Genomic DNA, 18,146 nt, shown 5'->3' with positions numbered 1-18,146 from the left:
AAGGATCCCCTAAATTTATCAGCAGTTGTATAATTAAAAATGCCAGTTTAGGGTCTAGATGTTGACGTTGTGCTAAATAGGACAGATGAAAAAGAACTTGTAATTTGTCCCCCTTGGGCTATGTAATGACAGTGTTCCTACATTACCCTAAGCATTTATTTTGGGTGTCTTTACTGCAATGTGTCAATACTTGTAGCATCTCCTGACATAAACCAGTATATCTGCAATTAGCTCATATCAGCCTGACCGATTTTATTTGCTTATTTATCAGCCTAGCAGGAGCGTAGAGTGGGAGGAATTTTGGGTTAAAGGGGCCCAGCAGCCAATGTTGAGTTGTTTAAAAAAAAAAACCTTGGTTCTTTTATTGCATTGCACTTAATAACCTACTGTAGGTGATAATTCCAAACTTTGCCAACGCAACCTATATCATATATTTATTAATATTTATAAATATTACTAAACATCATTAGAAGGCCTACACTGCAGCAATTACTGTAACCAGCAGACCATGACTAGCGCATGCGCAGTCTCTCACAGACCTGACAACAAGCTATCGGATGTGAGCCTTCGATGATATGGGCACTGCGCTGGCATTTAAATTCTCCGGATAACCTAGAATTAAACCCTTACAAATATTCCATTGACGTTACTGTAATCATCTTCCAGTAGTGTCACTATGCCGGTAAGTCGGACAAGCCTGTTTGCATTTTTTGTTGTGTTTGCAAAAAGGGTTCCTCCCTTCCTCCGACCTCACTGTGATGCTAACCGGTTAGCATTGTTAGCTTACCAGTTTCCGTTCTTGTAAGATAAGGTTACAAGGAAACGGTGCGCTAACTCAACGTTTGGTATTTTTCCGTCATCAAAAATATATGAGCGTTAAGTGTAAAACACTATGGGAGTCTTACGTAAAGTATTTTTTTTATTTGCTGTTGCCCATTTACTGTGCTATTCAGCTAGTTAGCCAACGTTATCTTCACCGTTACTAACGGTAGCGTTTGCCTGCCTAGCAACCCAAACGGCCAAGCAGAGAGCGTCCACGCGACAAGATTCATTTTGACCGAGTCACTGAAGCGAGCTGCACACTGAGTCCGAAGTGTTATTTACTGTAAAGAGCTCGAAACGTATGCTCTTATTTCCATCTTTGTTTACTGAAATTGGACGTTTACTAGTTAATTATTAAGTAGCTAATACGTTTTCTTCCCGCAGGCCATCACTCTGAACAGTTCACATCAGTGCATAGTGCCAGCAATGATCCTATAACACTAAGCATTCACTTTACCAGTGAATTATATATTTATTAGTTACAATTTGAATTTTACTTTAATATAATAATAATAATAATATAATTATTATCATATAAGCATCGTCTATCGTTGTATTCACCGAATGTTCTGACATATCCACTTACCCCATGCAACGAATAAACTAATTATACCATACTTATGCTAGCACCCTTTGCACTCTGTATATTTTACATACAATATATATATATATATATATATATATATATATATATATATAAAATGCCTGGTAGAACTAAAGGTACATTTGTTTGGACAAATATAATGATAAAAAAAAAAGCATTAAAGTGTGTGTGTGTGTGTGTGTGTCTGTCTGTCTGTCTGTCTGTCTGTCTGTCTGTCTGTTTGTTCATTAGGTCTACTTATATAAACTAATGTGATTTACAGTAATAAGAATGTTCAGTTTTGATCAGCACTGTCAGAAAATTATTAATTTAACTATATCTTCATTATGGAGGTTGTACCTTGCAGTAGTGTTCAACTCGACTTAATTATTTTTAACTCTAACTCTAATTTCTAACCCATAATCACTGCAATACACTACCACCATCCACTGTGACCTGTAGTGGGATAATAAACATACAGTACAATTATTATCTTCCTGACCGTTGAAACAAAACCTGAAAAAAACTGTCATCTTAGTAAAAGAAGAATTCATGGCAGAGGAAGTTGGATTAGATTGTATTACATTGTACTGGTGTACCTAATGAAGTGGCTGGGCGGTATATATATATATATATGTGTGTGTGTGTGTGTGTGTGTGTGTAATATATTTACACACACACAATATATTTACACACACATTTATGTTTGTTAAAGAACATTTTGATACTGTTAGCTTGACTTCAATACCGGTACCTAAACAATCCTTTTTTTACATACCAGTTTTATAATCTTAACAAACATAAATTACAACATTATACATTATAATCCAAATCTTTCTTTTTGTCACTGTAGTCAAGCCCCTCAAAATACAACCACACACATGTGAGCATCATCTCTGTACATAACAAAGGATTTTTTCCTGCACGCCTCTACGACATGTAACGTTAGACAGCTAATGACCAGCATGATTAAATCTTAGTACAAGCATGCTACATGCCTATTGGCTAACTGACACTGATTTAGATTTACGCTGTTAACATTGAAATTTGCTATAGAACGACAAGGCATTTTTCAATGCTTCATGGTAATGAAGTAATTTGGTCGTTCGCTCAAAGTTCGTTACCCCGCACTAGCCATAACTATCTCTCATTACTGTAATTTTTTTTCACAGAGCAATAAACTTGAGAAACCTGACAAGCAGGAGGTCAATGACAATGTCAAGGTGGTGGTGAGATGTCGTCCCTTCAACCAGAAAGAGAAGATGATGAGCCACAAACAGGCTGTCAGTGTGGACGAGATCCGCGGGACCATAACAGTGAACAAACTGGAAACTCCCCATGAGCCTCCTAAGACCTTTACATTTGACACCGTGTTTGGACCAGACAGCAAGCAGCTGGATGTCTACAATCTCACTGCCCGGCCCATCATTGACTCCGTATTAGAGGGATACAATGGTAAAATAAATGTAGCATAGCCTTTCAGTTGTATTAATAAACCAGTGCTGTAAAATGTGCATCATCAGTGTAATGATATATTGTAATGGCATTTTAACATGTTTTTTAGGCACTAAAACATGCACGTTGTTTCCTCTAATACATTTAGTCCTTACATTTGTGTTTGCATTGTGAACTGTAATATAATATAATAAATACTTATTAATTATTATTATTAATTATTAATTTTAACTTCAATTTTAATATTTTTTTCCTGCACTGGCACTGTGATTTTATGTTCTGCTGTCCATTTCAGGAACCATTTTTGCATATGGGCAAACTGGCACGGGAAAAACATTCACCATGGAGGGTGTGAGAGCAGTGCCAGAACTCAGAGGGATAATCCCAAACTCCTTTGCTCATATTTTTGGTCACATTGCCAAGGCAGAGGGTGACACAAGGTAAGAAAGCAGTCAATCAGCAAACATTCAATGAAATCAGCAAAAAACTATTTTGTCTACGAAGTTGGGAAGTTGTCTAAAATCTAAATAAAACAGAATGGAATAATTTCCCAATGCTCTGTGATATATATATTCAGTTTAAAAATGTACAAAGAGAGTGTATTTAATGTTCAAACTGAAGTAAAAGTAAGCCTTTTGTTAACAGGCCGGCAAGTAAAAACATCACCTAATCGAAAGTGGTTTCTTTTTTTTTTAAATATGACAAACTTGTAAATAACAAATAGTGGTGTAGAGGGTTGTGCATTTCAAATTTTACTCAATTGAGGGAGCTCATGCACATTCAAACAAAGTTTTTGTACTGAGCATCTAAACACATTTTATCTGTAAAACTGATATATGATCGTTATAATATCATAGTTTAGCCCACTCCTTTTCAAAGGAACTGAATTTCTTTTTTTTTCTTTCTGACTAGACTGCTGCTTATGAGAGGCTTGTGCCTTCTTAGCAGAATAAAGTAAAACATGTTCTTCTCAAGGGACACAAGTGTTATTTGTAAAAGATGTATTTATGCATCTACTCATTAAACTTAAAGCCCTACATGGCCTTGCATCAACCTACATTTCTGATTCATTATCCTTGTATAGGCTTAGTTGCTGCCTGCACTCCTCAGGTAGAAGCATACTAAATTTTGCCTCAGCCCGTCTCGCCACAAAAGGTGACCAGGCTTTTTCTGTTAAAGCCCCACAGCTGTGGAATTCCCTACCTGACAAAAGTTAGCAAACTCAGTGTACTCCTTTAAATTGCTTCTCAAAACATACTTTTACAGGAAGGCTTTATTATAGAGTCTATGGTCATATTTTAACAATGTCCATGTGATTTTATGCTGACTATTTCCTGCCCTGTCCTGTAAACAGCTCTGTATATGCTAAATGTTTTATCATGTTTGTTGTTTTGTTTTATTTTTGACTGTGTATTTTATCTATTATCTATCTATTTTTATCATTGCCCTTGTTTCTAAATTCTTAATTATTTTTTAATGACATAAAGCACTGTGTTTTGCAAGGTGCTACATAAATAAAATATATTATTATTATTATGATTATTTACAAGACATGTTACCCTTTTGCAGCTTCACATTTCAGAATTTATCGGACTTTAAATAGCCATTAAAATTCCACAGGTTTTTGGTTCGTGTTTCCTACCTGGAGATTTACAATGAAGAAGTGCGAGACTTGTTGGGCAAGGACCAGATGCAGAGGCTAGAGGTAAATTATATATATGAAAAAAACAGTAAAGTTGTTTTGTTTTTTCAAACTTGCCAAAGATGGCTGAAAATATTTGCTGGTATTAACTGTTTGATGAAGATAACATTTTTTCATTTTTCATCACAGGTAAAAGAAAGGCCAGATGTTGGCGTGTACATCAAAGACCTGTCTGGTTACGTTGTGAACAATGCCGATGATATGGACAGGATTATGACGCTGGGCCACAAGAACCGTAAGCAGACTAACTAGCATGAAAACGGAAATAGGTACCCACAAAACCAAATATAATCTCACTGATTAAAAGTAAAACCACATATATCAGACAATAAGGAGCCTTTGCTTCCAAGAATTGTAAGTATAGATAACAATTAAAGATGCTTAAGTAATCTTTCAGTCTCATATACAATATTGTGTATTATTGTATTTAGCAAGTTAAATACAATCTCTAATTATTTATTTATTTAAAAAGCAATGCATTAAATAAATTATTAAGCAACGGGACTGCATAATTCACATCCTGTTAGTCATCAAAATGCTTGAATAAAATTTTAAAGAGATAATTATTTAAAAAAAAAAATCTAATTTCAACTCAACTCATTTTAAAGTTCATAATAATACTAATGAGTCACGTTTTATGATCAAACTATATTTCACTGTGTTCAGGGTCTGTCGGTGCCACTAACATGAATGAGCACAGCTCCCGTTCTCATGCTATCTTCACCATCACCATCGAGTGCAGTGAGAAAGGTGTGGATGGAAACCAGCATGTTCGCATGGGAAAGCTGCATCTGGTGGATCTTGCAGTATGTATCCGTGACCACAAATTTCTCAGTAAAAATAAATTACTCCCAAGAGAATGAGACAATACAGATGTAGCTAGTAACTATCCTCATTGCCTACAATCCATTTGATCACCTTAATCTGCCACCTTACCCCTACAGGGCTCGGAGAGACAGGGAAAAACTGGAGCCACAGGTCAGCGTTTAAAGGAAGCAACAAAGATTAATCTCTCTCTCTCCACACTGGGTAACGTCATCTCTGCCCTGGTGGATGGCAAGAGCACACACGTGCCCTACAGGAACTCTAAACTAACCCGTCTGCTGCAGGATTCACTAGGAGGAAACTCCAAGACTATGATGGTAGAGTGAACGTTTGTAAACCTTGCTAGAAGCATGAGTGTTAGACAAATTCTCTTTTTTAAACTGAAGTATTCCAAGCAACTGCTTCTTTTCAGAGAGCAAAAAATGTGCACGTCGACACATTGTAAGCATTTTGCCATACTTGCCATGTTTCATGTTTCTACCGTATGTTAAGTTCTGCTTGACACGACTAGACTTATTTTTGGTACCAGGTCCTTTTCTCTTTTTTTGTTTTCCACTGTGTACAGTGCCCCCATCTGTGTTGGCAGGATTATGAGCTGATTGCCAAATCAACACCCAGTAAACATTTGCTGAATCCTTTCATTGGCAACCAAACAGACAAATGTCTCCACTTTATCAATTATATAGAATTGTGTTGTGAACAAAGTAGTTTTGAGGGCAGCTATTTCTTTAAATTTGGGTTGAGTGATTAGATTAATTGCTGCTGACAGTAGCTAGCTATTTAAAATCACCCTGTGTCTTGCTAATGAATAACCCAAAAAAAAAGTGATTGGAGACCCCCACTGTACCATGCAGTGGGGGAAAAAAGTATATGATATTACAGTTTTTGCCTCACTTTGACATATCTCTCTTCACCAGTGTGCAAATATAGGCCCTGCAGACTATAACTATGATGAGACCATCAGTACCCTTCGCTACGCTAATAGAGCTAAAAACATCAAGAACAAAGCCAGGATCAATGAGGATCCAAAAGATGCCCTATTGCGCCAATTTCAGAAGGAGATTGAGGAGCTAAAGAAGAAACTGGTGGAAGGTAATGAGCCAGACAATAAAAAAGTAATCATGCTGTTTGGATTAAGTATTTTTCAAGACTGACTTATGTCTTTTTAAAATGCTGTTTTGTCCGATTGAAGGTGAAGAGATTTCTGGCTCAGAGGGCAGTGGATCAGAAGAGATGGATGAAGGAGATGATGAAGGAGGCGAGGCAGGAGAAGGCCGCAGGAGAAGAAGAGGTAAGAATGTGTAATTTATGCTCACATAGTGTGCATTAGAGCGAATGACTGTCTCCAGATACAATCTTCATAACTGTGTGGGGAGTGTTTTTTTTCATACAGTGGTTTTAATAATTGCTTGGGTACACATCTGTTTAATTTGTCTAGTTTACTATCTTGTCAGCATGTTGATTGTATTATGAGTCAGCATTCAGTTACTCAGATAGTTATCAAGCTGAACTTTTTTTTAAATCAGTAGTTAGGCTGTCCTCTAACAGACTTCTATAAACAACACTTTTCTCATGTTGGAGTTTCCCTTGTATTCTCACCTTCTACTCGTCTCTGTTTTTAAGTGGAAATCTTAGTTAAGTACAGATGAACAACCATAATTAGGTCATCACAGAATGTTGCAATGCTGACACTTCAGTTCCGGTGAGGCCATCTACCACAACGTGTTTATACTGATATCCCTTTTCTATCTTCCAGTTGCCATTATTAGTCTTTCCATTGCTGTAGTATTAGGTTACTCTGAATTAATAGTAAGCAAATCATTTTGCTTTTTTGTGTATGTGGCTGTGCTGAATCTGCCATTTGCATGTGTGCACCTGCAGGAGTGATTTGTTGGACCTACATAAAGCAGCTACAATTGGCTTTAAGTTCTGCAAACATATGGCTGTCTACCTCTACATGTTTCTCACTGTGGGCTCTGGTGGGAGGGGTGCTTCTTCTGCTTCTTTTCCAGACAGTGGCAGCAGCAGCAGTATTAACTCAGAATTTGCCTGCTCCTCCTCAGTGCCACCGCCCACTGAGGATAGATCTCGGAATAGTGAGTTAGAGCAGCACTCTGCTCTACCAACCCACCTGCCCACAAACTTAAGCCCTTTTCACACATGGAACCCGTATAATTGCTGGTTTTTGGTGTTCACACTGAGCTTCTCTTTACAGAAAGATTCCATGCTTAGTCTGTCACTTGTGATCAGTCCAGATTTTCTTCAGACCATGTTAGTGTTAAAATCACTGCTGGAGGATATCAAGTTGCAAAAAAAAGGCACTAAGCATTTGGAGTGTATCAGTTTTCAAACCGTACTGGCTGTCTAAATAATTAGGAAGCAGATTTTGCAGCTGATTGGCTGTTTATCTCCATGACTTGATGGCTGACCACAGGCAGTGCTTGCCCCCACTTAAGCATCCTCAGTAGTTGTCAAATCAGCCTAGAGCGCCTTTCGAGTTGTGTTCCTTATCAATTTTACCATCAATTAAATATGACAGAGAATTATGCAGTCTGTCAGCAGCCAGAATGCAATATTTTAAGAAATTGAAAGTTTCTATCTTTTTTTTTTGTCTTCAGTTCCTTACTAGCTGTTTTAAGCTTTAATGCATTTTCTGTTTATATTTTGTAAACAGTTGACATGAGTGAAAGTTCAAAATGGAAAGCAACTTGACTGATGTGTTTGAACTTGGTTAATTTTTTTTAACTGTTTGTGCTGTGTATGCAGGTGGTTTTTAGGGGGGGTTTCCTGATGCCTTGATGTCTGAACTTAAGCTTTAGTCATTGTAGTATTTCTCTTTAAAGTGGTTGGCTCGGTTAATTTGTGCTTCCTTGTGCGTATAATGTAATGTGAAATGTCATAGCTGTCTGTATAATACAAGAGAAATAAAGGCAAAAAGTGAATTTTGTAGTATTTAGAAGAAAATATGACCTGGTGTGACCTCTATGACGTCCACACCCTCATGGAACTTTACAACCACAAACTAGGGCATTCAGAGAATAACAGCTTTTCTAAGGATATTGACAGCATGGTGGTTTCTGAGTTTTCTTGACTCACAGAAAAATGTAATTCTTGCAGAAATTTGCAAAGGTGTGAAGTTTGTATCACAAAATCACACCATGGGGTTTTCTATGGGATTCCTCCAGGTCTTGGTGTCTTAATGTGTGACTTTGGAAGTTTTTTTTTGACAATTTTTTACACTCCCATCATAATGTTCTAAGCCCTTTAACACTTGTAACAATGCATTTTAATTAATTAGTAATAAATACTTTTTATTACAAATTTATGACTAGAATAACTTAATAATAACTTAATAACCTAACACGCATCTCAAATTATTCTTCAGGTTTTCAGCTTTCAGATGATGTACACCACTTCAATGTGGCATCTACTGTTGACATGCTGTATTTCCCTTAAACCCCCTGTCAACTGCAAAAATGGCTCTATTGTGGGTTTCAAGGGTTAATTTGGTTGTTTAATTGACACTTGAGTTAATTAAGGTCCCGCATTTGCAAATTGCAAGAGTGAATTTACCAGAACATTTATGGATTACAGTGCATGTGTGAAAGGGGCTTTAGGCTTTCCCTGTGTCTGTGCCACTCCTGTAGGCTCACAGCCCAAACCCCCACTGCTTCTGACCATGTACCAAATGTGTTTATATGAAATAGACAGCAGAGGTTCCTGCTGTGCATGTGTTGATAATGATGCCTTTGGACAGATTCGTGAATCTAAATGGGACTGTTGCACTGTTTAACCAGTCCTTCCAAAGAATTGAAAGCCAAATAATTTTTACATTAAAACTGGATCTGCACAATGATTTCATATCCTCAGTTACATCTTACACTTACACTCTGAACTCTGCAAGGTTTTAATGTGTAATCTGTAACTCTTGTCCCTCAAAGATGTAGTTCACCCACGTCATGATTCATTATGTGAATAGATTTTTTTTCTCTCTCATGTCTATCCTCTGTCACTTCCGCATTGGCATTATGTTTTTACTATAACTTGTCTGTCCTCCTACTCCTTGCCCCATATTTGTTGTTCCACTCTGTAGAGTCATAAGACCTTTGAGATCACTCTGTAATGTGCTGCTCTTTGTCTCTCTCTCTCTCTTTCTCTCTCTCTCCCTCTCTCCCTCTCTCTCTCTCTCGCTCTCTGTCTCTCCTCTTCCTGGTGCAAATGCCGCCTGTCTGACTTGCTATACCTCTTAATTCAAGAAGAAAGAGGTTGGTGTAAGAATCTCCGTAGACCTAATGTCTCTACTCACACAGCTTATCCAGATGGCTGCCGTGTGTTTCACTTGCTATTTCACTAACTCTGGCTAATCGTATAACCAAGGTTTACTGTGTAATTACTGTTATCATTTCTCATCTGTCCATATATGACTACCACTCATATGTCTCATACTCTCCATGTCCATAGCCACCATATCATAGAGAGTATCTTGCACTTTATATAGTTTCTCTTCATTTTAAATTTGTTCACTCAGTCATGTTTGTTTAACAGTCATTTAATGATTTTCAATTAGCAAGTTATAATTTTGTGCAGATTTATCTCACTGGCACTCCCTCTCAGCACTAAGGTTCCTGAAAAAACAACAAAATAAATTTGACTTCCGTAGTGCAAATTTATGATTTAAAACTGCACATATTAAACAATACTAATGCAGATTAAAAACCACTGTGCAAAATGTTCTGCGTTTATATACACTAGGGCTGCACTATATGAGGAAAAAATGCTATATGCAATGTTGAATATCACGACAACGCTATATTACTTGCAGTAAATAAACAGATATTAAAGTGTACTCAGTACTTGATTCAGACTACTGTCTCTCTTGTTTGACCAAACCCCCACTACCCACAGCGATTTTCCCCGAAAGAGCTTCACTTTTCCTGTAACACGAGTCATCATTCTCAACCCAGTTGTATCTCTGTTTCCAAGATGCAATACTGTCTGATTGGCTAGAGAGTTAACAGCATGCCACATATCAAATTAAAGAAGCTTACAAACAGAATGTAATATAATATGTTGTTCCTATATTCAAAGTGCAACATTGTAGTCTTTCACGTTCGGTTTATCATTCAAGTTCACATTGTGATGACTAAAAATACCTATATATTGTGCAGCCCTACACGATACACTGACAAGTAACTTGGTATAGAAAAAGACATCTAAAACAACCTGTCCCTCAAGGATGCTCTGTTTCCCTGTGTCTCTCACTGAAGGGAGGAAGAAGGTTTCCCCGGACAAGATGGTGGAGATGCAGGCAAAGATTGAAGAGGAAAGAAAAGCCTTGGAGGCCAAGCTGGACATGGAGGAGGAGGAGAGAAACAAGGCAAGAGCAGAGCTGGAGAAGAGGGAGAAGGACCTTCTAAAAGCTCAGTGAGTCCTTATCTTTGTGGGATACAAATCAAATAATCCATAATTCCTGTTTAATTGTTAGTGGATGTTTTTTATTGTGATAACTGCTCATTTGATTCCTGATCCACCTCTAAACCCTCAGGCAGGAGCATCACCTTCTGCTGGATAAATTGTCTGCCTTAGAGAAGAAGGTGATTGTGGGTGGGGTGGATCTACTGGCAAAGGCTGAGGAGCAGGAGAAGCTTTTGCAGGAGTCCAACAATGAACTGGAAGAACGTCGCAGGAGAGCGGAGCAGCTGCGGAAGGAACTAGAGGAAAAAGAGGTAAGGAAAGTTGACTAAAGTACTTCACTAAGAGGATCAGCTGATGACAGTTACTTAGTCATTGATGCTGTTGTCAGCAGAACTCAAATTATTACATGAATGTGTGCATTTGTTTCACCATATTGGAAACTAACAACTTTCATGCTGTAACTGTTTGTTAAAGTTTAATATAAACTAGGACTGCGCGCAGTACTGAACGGGCCCTCGCAGTACACGCGTGTCGGGGCATGCTGCCGTCAGGGTTTGTGCGTTACAGGGGCCAGTCTATACCACCCCTATGAATTTCATTGCCTTAAGTCTTATGGTCTGGGCACAGTGGCACTTATTAAATTAAACTGCCGCCAGAGCGCCACCTAGGGGCCGATCAATAAAATCTTCAAGGGTTATCCTCAGGAGGGCATTGACAATAAGTATACCAAGTTTGGTGTTAATCCGACCAACCGATTCGGAGATATAAAATACTTCATTTTATAGAGCGCCACCTAGTGTTCTTCGGCCAAAATTTTGCACAGAGCCTCAGGGGCTCATGGGGAAGTAGTAACCTGAGTTTCATGTCATTCAGACACACCAATGTGGAGATATGCAACACTTTGTGTTTTGTGTTGAAAATAGCGCCACCTGCAGGAAGTTGTTATTTAATAACTTGAGTATTATTTGGGTAATCAAAATTCTTTTAATAACTTTTTGTCATGAGGGTCCATAGATCCTGTGTGCAAAGTTTGGTGCAAAACGATGAAATTGCCTAGGAGGAGTTCGAAAAAGTAGGTTTGCAACATTTCGCGAATTTGCGAAAAAAAACGGTAGGCGAAAATGGGAGTGGCTTATATCACGAGATTCAGCACAACTCAGTGAACGTGTGGATATAAGTTTTTTGAATGTGTGATAAAGTATGTGGAAGTTATTAGCCTAAACGCACTTTTCTTTATTATAGCGCCACCTAGTGGTGGAAATTCAGGATGACAATAGATTATAAAATTTTTCACCATGTTTGACTTATATTTAAAGTTTCATGAGTTTTGGGGTATGTTCAGGCAGTGAAAAATGCAATCATTTGGGAAGAAGAATAAAAAAAAAATAATAAAATAATCATTCGAAATACAATAGGGACCTCGCAGGTCGTTGCCTGCTCGGGCCCTAATAATATTTCTGCTGGTCCTCCCGGAGTTAAATGCTAGAGTAGTTGTTTGCTAAGATGTCTGTAATATACAACTGAATCAAACAAATTAATATACAGAAGGATGTGGCTTTATGGGCATGAACAGTTTCACTTCCAAAATAAAAGTAGTACTAAACTAAGAACTCACAGACGCAGTGGGTGGCAAGATGTGACGTCAGATACCAGTAATTCTATGTAAAAAGTTCGGTTGACCTAAAGTGAAATGCCTCCATCATTGTGGTTGGAAAATATGAAACGAATTTTCTCACTTTATTTCTGTAGATGTAAAAATCAAGAACAGTTCAGAGGAATGCCCAGGGCCCTTTTAGTTTGAAGTGATGCAAACACCAGGATTTGAAAAAATAATTTCTCACATGCACAAAAACTGTTTTAACACTTCTGCCCTTAATCTAAGTATGTTCTTTGCAGTCATGACAACACTCCAGCTTGCATCTGCATTATCACTGATCCCTCTCCCTCTTAACACAGCAAGAACGTCTGGACATTGAAGAGAAGTACACTAGTCTGCAGGAGGAGGCTCAAGGAAAGACAAAGAAGCTAAAGAAAGTATGGACCATGCTGATGGCTGCCAAATCAGAAGTAAGCATAACATAACATTAAAGCTAGTCTCAACAGGGGCACAAAATGGATTGATCCAGCGGGAATTGTGTTTTGTCTTTCTAGATGGCAGATCTGCAGCAGGAGCATCACAGAGAGATTGAGGGCCTGTTGGAGAACATCCGCCAGCTGAGTCGAGAGCTGCGGCTCCAGATGCTCATCATAGACAACTTTATTCCCCAGGAATATCAGGTGTGTATATGCTTGTGTACTTACATTTGTAGCACTATGACTCTGATTTTCAGTATTTTGCCTTGTTAAATGCCTAGTATTTGTATCACTTCAGTAAACACAAAGAAGAGGCATAAATATATTTTTATCTTTATGCCTCTTCTTTGTGTTTACTTTAATAAAATCACTTTATTTCTGTGGGGTCTGAACAGTTAATTTTTATCCATATAGCTGTTTTTTCTCTTCTGTGTATAATAACCTGACACAATCTCCTGAGGGGTTTGGATATGACCAACTCATTGGTATAAAAACTTTTAAAAATGTAAAAATATCAAACGCTTTATAGACATGTGATTTCCTGGTCACTCCTGAAGTTACTTTCTTCTTTGTTGCAAGTAATAAATATGCAACATTCTTCTTTCCCCGTCACCCTTGCAACCCTTGACTGCTTCAGGTGCAGCCTATTGAGCTCTCATTACGTTACGAGGTGGAAGTCAGGATGGCTGCTGACAAACCTTCCTTGGGCACATTCAAGTCAGCAGTGATGCATTTCGAAAATAAAAAATTCCATTGACGACGACACTTGAATATGTTGATTAGCATAATGAGACAAAACCAGACCGGTAGGGGAGACATTCTCCGTACATGGTACAGACAGATAACAACTGCAGATTGCTAAAGTAATAACTATTTCTGTGGAGTGTTTATGGCCATATATGTTCCACCACACTTGTATAAATTGTAACTTTATGTTGCAGAGAGTACTACATTAAAGTGTTAAAATCCTCTCTATAATGTACCTTAATCCCTGGCGCGTGTCTGCTAAACTGTTGGGGGAGAACGCTATGGATCATGGATCAACTATGGTCCATTACACCACTGGAAGGCACACAATGACACAGAAAATGCTTCAGTTAACAATATTTTTTAGAATTTGCGGGTGTTATAATCAGCAGTTGCATTTATAACACTCATTGCCTGCAGGTGACACTTTGCCTTTTCAATGTGTGTCCTTGGTTCAGGTTTTTATATTTTCTCATGTTTTCCTGTGTAGGAGATGATAGAGAATTACGTGCACTGGAATGAAGACATTGGTGAATGGCAGCTGGTGAGCTCACTTTGCATAACCCATATGCACACAGTTTGATTGCCATCAACTTCAGAGTGCAAAGTCTGACTTAAGGACTACTTCTCAGTAATGTGTGTCTTTGTACCATTATGTCTTTCAGAAATGTGTGGCATACACTGGCAACAACATGAGAAAACAAACCCCTGCTCCGGACAAAAAAGAAAAAGATGTGAGTTCTTTTCAAGGTTTCTTTTACCTTCCTAACATAGACTCTGTGTAATGACTTATTTTTCCTGATATTTTTCTCTTTTCCCACCTTGACAATGTATTTATGACCTCTCTCTTCTGTCCCTGCCTCCTGTAGCCATTTGAGGTGGATCTGTCCCATGTGTATCTGGCCTACACAGAGGAGAGCATGCGGCAGTCACTGATGAAACTAGAGAGACCCAGAACCTCTAAAAGTGGCAAGAGTGGCAGACCCAAGACGGGACGCAGGTAATCTGTCTTCTACACAGACCACAGACATCCTGAAGCACCACATCCTGTCAAGCAATACTAATATACTTTCTCATAGCCTGTATTACAACCGACTCAAAGGCCTTTACAAAGAATGGAGATGCATGCTACATTTAATGAAGTAGATTTACAAAACATACTTACAATGAGGTGTTTCAGTCAGAATCAGTAGTGTATGAAGGTGCATGAATTGTAGCATGTTGTAGGTGTAAAACAAAACGACAACAAAGCAACAAAACAATGGATCCATTTTGGTTTCGCTGGCTACATGCTGGATTGAGGTCTGCCCTTCTCCAGTCCATGTGTGCATGTTTATGCACTAGTAGCTGTTTTGTAACGATGTAAGATCAATAATTTAAACAGTTGCGCAATCTATCTAATAACTATCTGTCCAACTAGCACATACATGAGGGTGACTTGCATGGATTTGCTATTAGCAAGTCTTCACAGGCTCTCGTTTACATCACTCCTTCACCCATATAGATCATTCAGTAGTTGTGCTGCTGAGAAATGCTACAACAGCACTTTAACACCTTCTGTTTGACCATGCTAATAAAGTTGTCAGCCATTTTTTTTATAATTATCATGTGATGGGAAGAGAGATGGTTGATTTCAGTGTAATTTCAGTGTCACTTCAGCTACCATTATCAGATGGGAAATCTTATTAATGTCCTCTTTCGCCGACTGTTGACAGACACAGTAACACTTGGGGGGAGTAAAAAACACTAAGGCTTTACACCTTTTCGACATCTAGCTAGAGTGCGTCACAAACCATCTTCGGATGTGGTTCAGACAATCAGATTCCAGTCCCTCCCAAAAGCTTCATGGGTTGCATTTTCACCCGGCTTTTTTCCGATATTTATCTCATACCCCTTATTCTGTGGTAATTTGTTCACACTCTAAACTGGTTATCTACAACTTAATCTGCTCAAAAACGATTGGCCCCTTTTGCCATTTTAAAACATGGTTTAACAAAATGTTGCATCTTTACTTCGGTTACAATAAAGCAAATATTCCTTTGAGTAAACAAGAGTTATTGGTTGTGGATGTTTGAGCTCTGTATATTTAGTGTATTTATAGGATGTCGTTCTGAAGTGTTAGCATTATGGTATTTGCCGTTATCGTGATCGACTGTTATTCTGAGAAATGAGAACGCTAAAAAGTTGTTGATAACACTTATCATGTGTTATCACTTATCTCCACACAGGAAAAGATCTGCAAAGCCAGACGCAGTGATCGAATCCCTTCTGCAGTGAAGACAGCATAGAAGAGAGTTTGTTTTCACTGCAACTTTCATGTTACTTAAAAAAAAGAAATCATTAGCGTGAAAAATGTGTTGTTGAACATTATTTAAAAGATTATCTGAATACACTGTATAGCTGTATGGTTTTAATGTGAAAGAGCTGCACCTATGATTGGATTAAGACCTCTTGGCCAAGAGGATCTGCTATTTGTATTATAGTGTAATATTTCTTTTGTGGATGTAATGTTGAATCAGCAGCTTCCGTTTTAATTTAGCTCTTTTACTGAAACACCTGTGACATTGAGGAGGAATTTCACTTGCAACATCACTGATTTTGAAAATGACAAACACTCTGAAAGAAGTTGCTGAAAATAGAATTGTGAACATGATCTATAAACTGTATTCATATCCTGTGTAGTTAATTCCAATACAATAACTGTTTAGCGATGAACACCTCACTAATTAAGCTGTAACTTCTGTATTACTGATTTCCTACTATGTGAGAAACCGACTCATTAAATGGCCCGTGTTGATATGAGTACATCATAATTAAAGCAAAGGATTCTACTCTGAGCACAAGCTGTAGCTTTAGCGCTTTTTCACATTGAATACAAAATGAACACTACTGTGGAGGGAACAAGGAGAGGATGGTATGTAATATCAACTATGTAACTGAAAAGTGCATTTTATACTTTTCCCTTTAGGTCAGAGGCATAGGGGCATGCATGCCAGCTCATATGTTAGTGCCATTTGCTTATCTAAGCAAGTCATCTTTTTTTATTGTCAAATGTCAGAACCTTTTGCGTTATATTGAAATACACCACACATACTGTATGCCTTAGTCTAATGCACTAGTTTGAGATTTTGTGGCGATGATTTCATTCGCTGATGTTCTGTAGTGGAGGAAAACTGACTTTTATTTTGTATCATAATGTATGTAAAATGTTTACATCCACCAAACCCCTGGATATTTAATTTATTAAATTATTTTACACGTTTTATCTCCCATTCTTGTTGCTCTTTCTCTGTATTTCATTGTTAAGTTTGCTATTAACCTTATAGTTTATGGGTGCTTTTGAAGAGGGTTGTATTGGCACATAACAGCCATAAATGTATTATTTTCATCTGTATTTTCTACTCAGAAACCCAGGAAATGATTAATGTCTTAAGAACCAGCTTTGTATTTAAAAGTCTTGTTCTTCAGTGTGAAACAGCTTTTACTGGTGACTGCACCGTTTTACTTGAATAAGGAACGCTGATACCTAAAACATTATAAGCAGGCATGCTGTGAAAATATAGACTTCAACCAAGAAAACACTGCCATTATAATTTATTGATGTATACATAAAAATAATACAAAAATAAGATGTGTAGGAAATAAATATTACATTTGCCATAAATAGAAATAACTTACAATATATATTATAATACAACTGAGGAATCCTCATAAGGGATGCAATCGAATCCTTTTCCTTTGCTTTGCACACTCCATGGTGTCATTCAGAAATCGTTGTAGTTCATATTTGGTGGTGGAGTTAAGGGTACAGTGCTGAAAAGAAATCATGACAATTTTAGTTTTAAGTGCACAAACAAGCTGAACACAGAACTAAAGTGATAGACAACATTTGACATTAAAAAGCATATTCATTGCCAGCACAGAGTCATTATGAGCCATTTAAAGTTTCCAATAATAAGCATGTTCAAACACATTTAATTCCTCTTTACCTTTTTCTTGTTGTACGCCTTCAACGCACGTATGAGATTCTCCATATTCGTACTATCAAACGGAAGTGTGACCTTCTCCAGAGCCTTCTCAGCCAAACAGAAGAACTCTGTCTGTGAAGAACAAAGGAACAATTAGTGTTAAACAAGCTGGACTGAATCTGTATAAAGAAACCAGCTAAACTTCTTCTTGAGGAGTTCACAAATTCCATGCAACATGTTTAAAATAAATCTATGTCAGGAACATGTCATGTACAGTCATTTCAATAACTAGAAAAGGTTTCCAACATACCCCACATCTGCCGCGTTCATCCGTTATCTTTGTAACTATTATTGTTTTATTCTCTGGCTGCAATGACATAATAGGACACAAGTCAGTATATTAGTATATATATATATATAAAACAAACAAACAAACAAACCACATGTTGCTTTGTAGTTTTCTTACCAGTTCATTGTACAGTTCTTTTGCATAGTCGTGGATCTGTTTCAGCAGCTCATTTTTCATATTTTCTGTGTAGACCATCACAACCATCGC

General features: G+C 37.7%; 1 protein-coding gene across 2 annotated transcripts; it reads left to right on the top strand.

Moving 5' to 3' along the window:
• Nucleotides 1-506: 506 nt before the first annotated feature.
• On the top strand, nt 507-16,894 carry kif3a (kinesin family member 3A). Of its 2 annotated transcripts, XM_059346129.1 has the most exons (19): nt 507-682; nt 2,578-2,860; nt 3,156-3,300; nt 4,481-4,565; nt 4,692-4,797; nt 5,229-5,368; nt 5,507-5,704; nt 6,305-6,479; nt 6,580-6,678; nt 7,400-7,483; nt 9,644-9,652; nt 10,655-10,811; nt 10,933-11,113; nt 12,759-12,869; nt 12,954-13,079; nt 14,113-14,166; nt 14,288-14,356; nt 14,492-14,622; nt 15,851-16,894. In XM_059346129.1, the coding sequence occupies exons 1-19, from the start codon at nt 677-679 to the stop codon at nt 15,897-15,899; spliced, it is 2,208 nt and encodes a 735-aa protein (XP_059202112.1). In that variant the 5' UTR covers nt 507-676; the 3' UTR covers nt 15,900-16,894. The 2 variants fall into 2 exon arrangements, with proteins under 2 accessions (XP_059202112.1, XP_059202111.1); XM_059346128.1 differs by lacking the exons at nt 7,400-7,483; nt 9,644-9,652.
• The last annotated feature ends 1,252 nt before the right edge of the window (nt 16,895-18,146 follow it).

This window comes from Centropristis striata, chromosome 12 (assembly GCF_030273125.1).
Source record: "Centropristis striata isolate RG_2023a ecotype Rhode Island chromosome 12, C.striata_1.0, whole genome shotgun sequence".
In the NCBI taxonomy this organism is placed as follows: Eukaryota; Metazoa; Chordata; class Actinopteri; order Perciformes; family Serranidae; genus Centropristis; species Centropristis striata.
Note: the sequence above shows the minus strand (reverse complement) of the source record. Positions and strands in the feature narration are given on the sequence as shown.